Source organism: Fukomys damarensis, unplaced genomic scaffold (genome assembly GCF_012274545.1).
Source record: "Fukomys damarensis isolate Sample0158 unplaced genomic scaffold, DMR_v1.0_HiC HiC_scaffold_14, whole genome shotgun sequence".
NCBI classification, from domain to species: Eukaryota; Metazoa; Chordata; class Mammalia; order Rodentia; family Bathyergidae; genus Fukomys; species Fukomys damarensis.
In genome coordinates this window covers 9,102,782-9,115,318 of record NW_022900926.1, presented here as the reverse complement: position 1 = coordinate 9,115,318, position 12,537 = coordinate 9,102,782, and the positions used below count along the sequence as shown (strand labels likewise).

The window sequence follows — 12,537 nt, the reverse complement described above, 5'->3', positions numbered from 1 at the left end:
CTTTTTACAGGTTCTTTTTATTCGTGCATGTTTGCAGTGCGTAACGATTACACTCATCGTGAGAGTTGGTGCGTGTACCTAACGCATTTTAATTTTTCTTGTGTCTTCTTCCCTTACTCTCCACCTTCCCTTTTATCTTGGTCTTCATCCCTTTTGCAAAACATCTCCTAATTTCCGCTTATAGTATCCATCTTTAATTTTGCTCTTTATTTATACCTTGAGTTTTGCCTATAAGAGAAACCAGGCATTATTTAAACTGATATGTCTGATTTCTTTCACATAACGTTATGGCCTCGAGCTTCTTGATCCATCCTTAATCATTTTCATTAGCTATAACTCAGGAAAATCGTTCATAGCTAACCTTGTGTATGTAGCCAGTTCTTTTGAGTTCTTTGGAATTTTGATCCTGTTGTTATCCCTTGTAACACACCGTTTCATTCATTAGCCCAATGCTATTATTAAATTTTATATCCCTTCTTAGCCACTGTACTACATGTCTTTAACCTTGAAATACAAAATCCATTCCAAAAGTACTTGTAAAAATCTTTTACCAGTGATTAATAAAAGTAGGATATGTGTTGTAAATAGATACATAGCATCTCTTATTTAAGATTCATCTCCTAATAACTTAATGTTTGTCACACAAGTCCAGTAGATCACTAGTGGTTCTCTGGGCCCTTTGGAACTGTCTGTCTCTCAGGTGCTGGGATGGTTGTGACATTTTGTATGGTTGAGCTTTGTTGTTATTGTTAATCAGAACCCCACAGTTTAAAATTAAACTGGGTATTAAAGGCGGCAATTGAAAGCTGTTTGTCCTCCAAATGAGTCAGTGTGTGTTCCACTGGTGATTAAAATTTGTATACAGAGGGGCACTTGAGTCCCTACAAAGTGTCCTGGGGACCCCAAGGAGTGTATTGCAAAACAAGAAGTCATTTCATTTTTGTGACAGCAAATTAAATTTTTGAGAAAAACTTTTCACTTGCCGTGCACTTCCTAGTGACGTCTTTTCATTGATTATTTTTAAATTAAAAAGGAAATCATTTTTTTCACAAGCACATTTCTAAAAAGGTTATTATAAGCATATTTTTAAAATAGTGTAGTTTTCCAGTTGCTGAAATTTTGGGGTAATTATAATGGAACTGGAATAGGGAGTCAAGAATATACAGTTTTGCTTTTGAAAAAGATTTTAGGGCTTTGTTGCCTTCCACAAATCTTTGATGTACTGTTTTGCCTCTGACACTGGGCTTCTCTCTGTCATTGGACAGAATGTGACATTCATTCATATTCAGATCAGCAAAGTTTTGATGCTGAGAATGACAGGAGTTTAAAGGTCTGAAGTTTACCACCCCTCTGTCTGTTATTGCAGCGAATTCACCGGGTTTCTACACTCCGATCCCCATGGAAACTAAACAAATAAGCTACTTGAAAGGAAGACAGGTTATTGGTTTTTCTCATTAAAGCCACTGCTGGATTTTCATTAGTTGTAATACATTTTCTTTCAAGATCAGACACATAGGCCTGTTCTTATTTTCATGATTTGAATAAACTAAATGCTTTGACTTGTGTGTGCCTGTATCGGTTAAAAAAACAAAAGTAATCATCCTGCTTCTGCTATATAATCACCTCTGAAGATAAAACCAGGGCGAAAAAAGACTGGTAGAAAAGGAGGAAAGACTACTTCCATTTTATAAAACCGATTATTGAGTGAGGTAGAAGTGGTGAGAGTGATTAGAAGCTGATCTGATTTTCTGCTTAAATCATATGTGCGTGTATGAAAGTAATCTAAATAAAGTATGGAAGAGTATATATCGCAGACTTCCCACACTGAAGACCTTATAAAGTTCTGTGTTTCGTTTATTGCTATGTGTAGATTGCATAGATCTTTTCAAGGCAATGGATTTTGTGAGAGCTGAACATTATCTTTTTTTGGGAACTCAAATTACAAACCTGTTTTTCCTTCTTCCTGCTCTTTTCTCCAATAGAATTGCTACAATTTTTAAGATTCTAGGTGCTTGCTATGTATTTTTAGGAAAGCCCTACTATCTGTGTATCTTCTACTTCTTTCTTAATAATTCGCAGTCAGTGCTTCAGCCTCCCTTCTGAGACTCAAATTGGTTCCTTACTCAAATAGAATACGCTGATAGACATTTCTTTATGTGAAAATGTAATCAGAATAATGATAAACAGGAATACCACTGGTTGTTAAAATTATGTGTAGCACACATTTCAATCCACATTTCATTGGCTTCCTCAGTGCTTTCCCCATTTTGAGAACGCTCATTTTGACTGTAACAATGGACCTCTCTTTACTTTTCAGGTGGCTGTACTTTCGATGACGGTCCTGGGGCCTGTGATTACCACCAGGATCTCTATGATGACTTCGAGTGGGTTCATGTTAGTGCTCAAGAACCCCATTATCTGCCCCCAGAAATGCCTCAAGGTGAGCGCCCTGACTTTTCCTCAGTTTTGGGGGGATTGCTGCAGAATATGTAGCCTTCTCATATTAGATATGATAATAGGTACTAGTAAATAATATATCATAAGTTTTTTAAATAAGCTAATTCATTATACTGCTTTAGCCACATCTAAGAGCCTTAAGGTACTCTATGCCTTTCCCTTGATAACTCCTTATAACCACGCATTTTCAAGAATTCTCATTTTACTGTAGTTACATCTGTCTTTGCAATTTATTATAGTGTTTTTTCTACTTAATACTAAAGAGAATTATGGCAAAAAAAACCCCCAAAAAAGTACAAGAAATAAAATGTGCTTTAAACATATTAAAGGTGAGACTGATTCATCTGGTATCTTCTCAGTTCAACAGAGCATGTTTGATCCAGACAGGCTGAGGGGACAGACTGCCTTTCTGTGGTCTTTTCTCCCACCAGTCATGAGCACAACCATGCCTAGCAGGAAGGGTGTTTGGAATATTGTCAAAAGGAAAAGGTATTTTCTGAGTGAAGTATACAGAAGTAGGGCTGAGACCTGTTCATTACCTAGACCTTGTCTTAGCCCCTGGCTTTGGATTTCATGAGGAAATACATTTTCTGATTGTTTACCATAGTCTGCTTTGTATTTTCTCTTACTTGTGAAAAACAAACTTAATATATCAGTATTACATCCCATTTTATGTAATACTGGGCTAGTATTTGTGCTATTCTATATTATTAGTTTGGATGTAATTCTGATTACTATGTTTAGCAATAACCATTAAATAGTAAAAATTACAAATGTAACTAGGAATTTTAAATGCAATACTAAAGAGAACTAACTTTCCTTCCAGTGTTTAGAATGAAGCACATAATTAAACAAATAAATATAGAATATAATTATATTATATATAACTGTACATAAGATTTATGACTATTATGCTTTGGAATGTATAATCATAAAATTGACATTCTGAATTTCTAATACTAATGAAGTATGTTTTAAAACATATTTTAGTGTTTTATCTTGATGATGTAAAATTACTGATAATTTTTCAACAAATTCAGAAAGTCTGTCCGGAACTGAGCATAAATATTAGATATGACAATTTCAGACATAACCATTAGAAATGAAAATGTCAATTCTTGTGATTGACCAAAAATAAATTTATCAATAGCATCCTTGAATTTGCTAATTAATATGACACAAAAAAGAAAAAGCACCAACAATAAATAACAACACATGACAAATACACAAGGTAATTGAAATGTAAGGGGTTCATTCCCATTGTAAATGAATGTAGAAAACTCACTCTTTGGAAAGTTTTTTTCTTTTTATCAGTCTACCCTCTAATATGTGTGTGAATTAAATCTTTTACACTTTCCTTGGCCGAGTAGACAAATGGTTATTTCTGAGGATGGACTGCACTTTAATTTTCTTCTCAGAGGAATGAATCGGTACTTTGTGGCTGATGGACTTTGCTTCTTATGTTTCACCCTTACAGCATCAGCAGACTCACTTAGTTTTGTGCATAGGTTTCTGTTTTTCTTTCGAAGGCACATAACCTTATTTTCCTGGTGCATTTTAATTGAAGAAACTATTGTAATTTTTTAGATGAATTTTCTCGGCGGTATATTTAGACTGAATTTTTCATGTAAAATTAAAGAGAGTGGGCCGGAATGCACACATTCTGACGGTTTATCATCAGAGAATAATCAGGAAGACATTGATTTATGGAAATGTTGGCCTCGTTAATTGCCGTTGATGGTGGGTGATGAATAGCTGAGGAGCTGTGCAAGGCTGACCTCGCAGGCTCACCTTTGACGCCCAGCTTCCCTGGGTTACAGTCAAAGATGAGATGCACAGAACATGAAAGTGTTGAGTTTCACCCACGTCGTCCAATTAATAGGGCATTAAGTAATTAATCATGCGGAGATGGAGAAAGGTCACTGCAGTTTGTATTTGCTGAATGGAACTGTTTAGTCTGAAGGGAGGTGAGAAAGCACCTTTTTTCCTTCTCTATTTACAAGTGATACTATTTTTATGGTAATCCTTTAAAGTGCAGAGTGAACATTATCTGCACATAAATTGACAAAAGGAAACAATTAAATTTACTGTACTAACATTTTATAAGTAACCCTTTCTTTCTCAAATAAAAGGGCAGGCCTGTTTACTTTTTTTGTTTACTTAAGATACGAAGGAAAACAGAACAAAAATGCCTAATCACGTGGTTGCTGTCTCAGAAGTCAGTTAACTGCTGTCTGTTGACTTTTCTGGACTGGGAATCAGAGGAGAAAAAGGAAATCCTGGGTGGATGAATAGTTTAGAATAAAAGAAGGGTGAAGATGTGAATAAGGGAGGCAGAAAGGAATAAAATAATGTTTCCTCTGGAGGATATATAACACTATCACAAATTGCTTAAAATGCGCTGCAGCAGGTTCAAGCCCCATGCACTGCTTTGTTACATGATAGTGATGGTGGTAAAAGACCTGCTAGCTGCATTTAAAAAATAGCGTGCGAAAGAATGAACACTTCGTAATGGAGTACTTCTAATGGGCAGACATGATAATATAACTGTGTCTTCAAAATAGTCCTCAATACGGTGCAAATTAGAAGCCATAATGAGAAACTATTACACACGCAGAGGAAAGGTGACAGTCCTGAGTCCAGGGTTGGTGAGAAAAAGTGAATCGAGTAAAACCCTTGTACATTGCTATCACCGTGTCAATGTGTATGACACTCCTTGCAGTCTGCTGGCCGGCCAGTCCGCTCAGGAGCATGAGCCCAGTGGAACAGTGCTCACGTTCGCCAGAAGACACAGGCAAGGGGCTTTAGATCACCAGCATTTGTAATAGTCACAGCCCAAAGCAGCCCTCATTCCTAGTGCAGTGCACAACTAAGGGTGGAGTTTCCGTGAAACAGTCTTGTAGGGCAACATAAGCAAACAGTCATCTGCTGTACACAAAACCAGACACAAGAGAGTATCCACTTGCATAAATTCCTAAAGCAGGCAAAAGTCATTGAGGAGTTGGAAGTCAGGGACTGTCCTCTGCAGGGCAGGATGGGACCGAGCAGGCTCTGGATGCTGGTGGTGTCTGTTTCTTGGTCTGCATGGTGCGTTCATAGATACACTTTACTGTATAAACTTCATTGAGCCATCAGATGCTGAGTGGTGTGCTTTTCTGAGCTTCCTATGTATTACTCAAAAGTGACAAGCAATAAAACAACCGCTCACACAGTTACTATTGGGAAGCTACAGCAGTACTTGAAATGTTATACATTAAAATGAAAGATTTATAACAGGAAACTTCCAATGAGTCCAAACTCTTATTTTACTGTACGTTGTGTTTCGGATGAAAGGGTAGGGATCGGGATTGACAGTTAAGTGCATTTATCTTTCATTGTAATTATAACTGCTTTCCATTTTAGTAAGTTTTTATAAAATAATTAATTGAATTTTAATCTGGAGTCTCTAGAGTATTTGTTTGACGTATTTAAAAAATTATATTCTGCCTTCAAGGTGGTACTTTTACTGATAATAATATGAATCAAGGTGCAGAGTTCCCAGTTTAAAATGTGCACATTGTATAGGTTGTAAAATATAGAACACCTTGTCATTAAATTAACTTTAAGACTGAGGTGAGAAACTCTTTCTCCTCTTAGAAAATTTAGTGAGGTGTGATTCACTGGTGTAAGGTCCCAATGCACCTCAGTCCTGCCCTGTGTTAGGCTCCAAGCTAAACTTCAGGAAGCAAATGAGATTGCTTGGAAAAGGAAGAGAGAGTCACAATGTTCACAAGAAATGTGACTTTATATTAATTTGTTTTATTTTATTTTATTTTTGGTTTTGAGTATCAAACTCAGAACCCTATGCCTGCCAGGCAGTGCCACTGAGCTTACATCCCCAGATAACTTGTTACTTTTAAAAGTGACTATTGTTTTCTTAGATTTTAAGCGTGAATGATTAGCCAGGTTGTTACAATAAGTTTGTCTTCTTCAAATATTTATTTACTGAGATCCAGTGTGCTTCTGTTTTCAACAGGAAGCGGGCACGGGTCACATGATTTTGTATCTGGCTTTCTTTTAAGAGTGCAGTGTGGTGAAAATTAAAGAAAACATTAATCCACCATTGGAAGCATCTAACAGTTATGAGTAATAAAATTTCAGCTAAGTTTTCTACTCCATGGTACTAGCCTCTTAGTTTTGTAGGGGGTGATTATTTATTAAAATAAATGCTGTATATGTCATGCAGCATATTTGAAGACGTCTGAGAAGAAATTTAAAGGGAAGATTTGATGTAATCATTTGTAACCTACAGTTGTTTGTTTTCCTGGGATTATCAATCACTCATTAAAATTAATGGATCATTTTGCCTAGTAATGTCATGGTTTTTACAGAATAACTGCCGAAACTCTCACACAGCTTGAATTAATAGAATTATTTGACAACACTTCTGCCAGAAAAAAAATATGACAGAGAGCAACAGAATAAAGTTATGTGCCTGTGGTATGGCCATGAAAGTACTTGATATTATGGCGAGTTTTATTTTAGGGGATAGAGAAAATCAGGTAGACATGCTGTTTTATTGTCTTTTTTCCATCTAATTAGCATTGTCTGTGAACACATCCAAAATTAGTATATGCGTGTCTTTTAAAAATTAACGTATTAAATATTGAATTACTTACTTAGTAAAGCTACAATTATTTGGAAATACTTTACGATGAGTGTGTGCCGGAGTCCTGCAGATAGCAGTGGGAGAAGCAGGGCAGGGGAACCGGAGGCACGTGCGAAGGGTGTAACGCCAGTTAGTTTCGGAATACAGACGGGGTGACCCAGAGTATGGCTAGATGCCCAAGATTCCATCTGAGAGATACGTTTTGTTCAATAATGTTCATATTTTTAAACCAATAAAATTCTCTCTTTTGGAACAACCAGACCTTCCTAGCACTTAAGCCTATAAAAATCATCCACACAGCCAGTGGTCCCAGACCCTGCTTCCTTTGTTCCCCCCTGTTTCTTCCTAGCCCCTTTCTGCCATGGAGACGCCCTCAAGGTGGCTTCTGTGAAACCCACATAGAGGTCTAAGATTCCAAGGGATAGTTTGACATAAAGTGATTTTGCAAACACAGAGTCCTCAGATGCCACTTACTGACGGATTACTGAATTCCGTTACTCTAGGAACCGTCGGTGATCTTTCAGAGTAAAGTGCATAGAGCCATCCAGGGACAGAAGTTGAACTTAGGTCTTTCTAATGCCAAAGTTATTCTTGCAACAGACCCTCAGCTTTGCCATGGCAGTGGAGCTGACGAATTTTCCTGACTTCACTGTGGCCATGTAAATGCGCTGTGTAATGAACAATGCAATTTTCTCCCATTTCATCAAAGCACCCTTTCTTTCTAGAGTTTCAAGGATCTCAGTGAGGGTCTCTTGGTCTTTCTGGGAAACCAGAGCTAACAGTTGCTACTCTTAACTGTTGCCGCTCAGCTCCCAGATTTCTGTGCAGTGCCTTCTCCTCCCTGGTGAGGGGCTGTGCTCCTCCTCTGGCGTACCTGTGTGTTATATTTAGGTATTTGATGAACACTTGCTGCATGTTTGTCTAAGCAAAGCCTTCGAAACACATATATTATCCACTGTCTCATAAAGGCATGTGTGCTAGGAGCAAAACTCATGGATTAAAGCACTCAGCTCCAAGTCTAAGGTTTGAAAATAATTTTAAGACTGTGTTTGCAACAGTGTATTTCAGCACAGGAATTATGGGCTTATTTCAATGTGCTCTTCCAAAGCATGTTATCATGCGCCGGTTGGTGTTTTTGCCAGAGCACAGGGAAGACGGTTCACCACATTTGAGTTGCTTATTAAAAACAGTGAGGGTCGGAGGCAGTGCAGAGGGAAGGAGTGAAAGGCTGTAATGGACTATGTGAAGGGTGAGTAACTAAATGAGAGCTGGTATTTAATGTAGGGACTATTACCTTTATGGACATAAATGCAGCATGAAGAATGTCTAAATTACAGAGGAAAGAAACGGCATGCTGAGACAGGAAGTTTTTGCCTGATATTTCAGGTACATAATGTACCTAAGTCAGATGTGTCCCAGTATATCTCAAAGAGGAAAAACAGCTGGGTATTAAGAGAAGGGAGAGAGAGGGAGAGGGGGAAGGAGAGAGAGAGAGAGAGAGAGAGAGAGAGAGAGAGAGAGAGATTTTACTGTCAGTGCTGTAGAACTCTCACCTCCTAAATGAGTTACAGATAAGAATACAGAATAGCTTCAAAGTGTATAAATCACCTTTAACATACAGAGTAAAATCAATACATAGTCCAAAGAAACCAAATTACTTTCCCCTGGTAGGAATGTGACTGAAAGTACAGTTATGACCTTATACTTTTCCTTTCCAGAAATAAACTTGTCTCCTGCTGAGTTGGTCCGATCTTCGTTTCCAAGCTTATTATTTTTCAAATACCAGATTACCTGAAAAATAAGGACACATGAAAACAACAAATGGTTGTCATTAAATTGGGGATTGCTTAAAAGCACATATGATAGTATAATCTCATAGAGTTAATTTTGTGGAAAATAGATAGTTACACTTTTATGTTAGGTTTTCATTACATATACAAAATGCTTTAAAATCTTGGAAGACTCTTTGTTTTCGAGCCCAATTTGTGCCAAGTATACTGCTGTAAATGCTTCCTCTCTCTCCCCCAGAGAGGAAATTATTCCCTGAGATACACTTTGAGGTGCCTCTTTTACATATTTAGATCACAGAGCAATTTAGGAAGGCCTTTGGTCTCATGAAATCTGTACCTAACAACCCAGAGTGGAGAGATACTGAATTGCTTTTTAAAACATATAACGAATCAGGATAGTTGGTTCTGTTAGTGAGTGTGAGTGTGTGTGTGTGTGTGTGTGTGTGTGTGTAGTCTGTGGCTCTGAGTGGCAGACCCAAGGCCTTCCACTTGGTAGGTAGGATCCTTACCACCGAGCCATAACCCCAGCCCTGATCCAACATGGTAATTTAAATAGGAAACTAAAGTGGCAAGCTTGAATACTTGAAAGTTTATGCTTTGAATGTGTCTTCTTCTATCTGTGCGCACTTGCTCTCTCTCTCTCTCTGTCTCTCTCTCTCTCTGTCTCTCTCTCTGTCTTTCTCTCTCACCCTCTCCCTCTCCCTCCCGCCCTCCCTCTCTCAACATTGTGAGGTGCCTGAGGTGCTGAGGAGCAGTGTTAGCATCTCGTCTCCTTGGCTAACACCCTCTCTTGGGCCCACGCCTAAACCACTCCAGTGAGGAGAGTGAGGCCGCCATGTTGGCTTTGATACCGGCGTCACCAGTCTGCCTCCCAGTGTGAATCTGAGGTGGAGTTTGGCGCCCTTGTCCTCTGTGCATGGCCAGACAGGTGACGTTAAAGATGGGTCGGTGTGAGGCGAGCAGTTCACAGCACTGTCTGGTGCAGATGTGGTAGATAAATCTAGGATTACTCTTTCAGTAGCCTCTATTACTTCAAAGTTTTGAAAAAAATATGTTTTCTATTTTTCTTCTGTTCTGAAGCTAAGAAACCAAACTCAAAACTTTCATCTCTGTTAGGAGTAATTCACCTGAAGTATTTATAAAAATGTAGATGAATTTCTTACACTTTGCTATCTCCTCAATTCACCTGAGCTTCCTAGAATCCTTGGAGTTGACCTTTCTTCCCCTTTCTGACTTCCTCTCAGGCTGGGGCCCTACAAGTTTAGGCTGGGTAACAGATGCAGTTACTGTGAGGACTATGTAACTATTGATTGGCTTCACATGTGAGATGTAGTGTTTGTTTCTTTGGCATTGTTATTCTCGTTTCAGTAAGGTCTTAAACATAATGCTGCATAAAACTCGGAACAATTTGGTTGCACAGTTGATTTGTCAAATTATGTCCTGGTAAAAAGAAGACAGATTCTTATAATTACCCTGTTGTCTACATTGCCATGAAAAGTTTTAAAAAAACAACCAGAAAATAACATATTCATGAATTTTTTGAAGGATCTGTTGAGACAGAATGTCATTTAAAGTTCAATTGAAGTTAAATCAAGAAGTATAAAGAACTTGATCACGTATCAGTCAAAAAATAGGACATAAAATTATACTAATAATCTTCCAAACAAATGACCTAATTACATTCAGTCTGTCAGTTCCTAATGTTATGCTTAAATCATCCTTGGCCCCTTGGCATTGGGATGCAGCATGGCTGGTGTGTCCTCCCAGCTTGGAGGGTTGATTCAGGAAGGCTGCTGTGGAAGCCATTGCCGTCCAACGTCCCCAGCCTGATTCTTTCCCCAGGGCCCTGTTTGAAGACACTGTTTGTAGAGCCCATAGTTTATAACGGAGCCCCCAGAAAAGGGGGGAAGAAGTGAAGGATGTCTGAAGGGGCTGAATGACTGAACAGTTGTGGTTAATTTAGTTTAGCACCCAGTAACGTCAGCACAGAGAGGACAAGAAATGTAGACTAAGGGCAAAATAAAAGTGCGAGGTAGGAAGGTGGATCTTTCTCAATGGGAAGTGGGTCAAGAGATGGGCGGAAGAGGAGGGGAAGGTACGAAAAAGGAAGGAGGGTGTGTTGTGTCCATGTACCAACTCTGCACAAGGGACTGAAGCATTATGTTCTGCAAATGTATAAGTAAATAAATAATAAATAGCAGTCTTTATCAGGACGCAGTGTTATTTTGTAGGAAATCTGTCAGTTTTTCCTAATAGTCAAAATATCTGCACAGTTAAGCTGTTTGAAGATCTCAAGGTTCTTCTTGAAAGTGAATTATCTTAGACACATTCTTAAATAACATTTCTTGGAGAGAATGAACACACTTGTTCAACTTCCCTTCTACTATAACTCACAATGATGCTGAGCTAATTAAAATGTATGGAGCAAACCGAACAAATTTAACTATTTTTAGTAGCCCCAGTCTTAATAAGGTAAGGAAATGAATCTTTGCGATTGTCAAAGACTCTGTAAGAAATCCCAAGAGTTTAGAAGAAAGATTTGAGATTTTTTTCATTTTTCTGAATTTAATGTCTTACCATGCAAGGGAGACTCAAAAGTTAAGTACAAGAGACTGGTCACTTACCAAGGATGCTACCCAGAAGGCCCAGGTTAAGGAATTATATAAGTATTTTAATATTTGGAATATTAATATATATGATCATGTTAACTGCAGTAATAGAGTGATTACTTTTAATATTTAAAATAAAATAGAGCTAATGTAAGTATGAGGAAATCTGGCTCTTTCAAATGAAATGAAGTATTTTTTATTAATCATGAATAGCATTAAAAATCAGCAATACACAAAGAAATAGTTTGGAAAGGTACATAATACATCCTCACATTGAAAGGAAGATTAAGAACAATTTTCTATAAGGTGTTGTGGGTTGCATACTCCTATAGTTCTGCCTACTCAGGAGGCTGAGGCAGGAGGATCTTATGAGCCCTGAATATTAGGCTAGTGTGGGCAACATAGAGAAACCCTCATCTCAGAAAACCCAAACAAAGCAAAACGAATGTTGCAAACTTGTTTTAAGAAAGGGCTGAAAACAATAAGATCAACTTGTTTTTTAGCCGAAAGAAAACCTATTTCCAGTCTCTTGTTATTATAATGTGTCACAGAGAAAGCTTTGTTGTTTTTTTTCTTTTGTAAAGAAGCCTATCGGAGTTAAACCAAATTTGCCATTTTCTTTTAACACAGCTGATAGCTTCTTTTCAGAAGTTATTATTTGCAGGTCTCATTTTCCAAGACCAATGAATTTCTTTCTGTAATCTTTTCACAGTTTCTTGTATGTAGTTATTTTGCTTTTGTCTTATTTTTTTAATATTTTAAAACAGGTTTTCTTTAAGATAAAATTGCTCGATTTTCCCTGACACTTAATTTTATCATCTAGTTTACAGGAGACTCCACTTAGTGTCAAAAGTCTGCTTCTGAAAATCGGATGTTCTGTGTGAACGTGTTAGCAAGCGCCGATTTCCCCTGGTTTCTTATTGTTATTATTGTTATCATGGTCGTGGTCGTTGTCGTTGAGGTCCTCCTCCCCCCCATCCTCCTCCTCCTCCTCTTCCTCCTCGTCTTCCTCTTCCCCCTCCTCTCCCCCTTC

General features: G+C 38.0%; 1 protein-coding gene across 4 annotated transcripts in view; it reads left to right on the top strand.

Moving 5' to 3' along the window:
* Window positions 1–12,537, top strand: part of Ptprk (protein tyrosine phosphatase receptor type K) — a 482,919-nt gene that overhangs the window by 88,998 nt on the left and 381,384 nt on the right. For all 4 annotated transcript variants that reach the window (XM_019207690.1, XM_019207689.1, XM_019207688.1 and 1 more), the window contains exon 2: window positions 2,318–2,440. In XM_019207690.1, coding sequence (XP_019063235.1) covers window positions 2,318–2,440 — 123 coding nt within the window. The remainder of the gene's footprint in view (window positions 1–2,317; window positions 2,441–12,537) is intronic.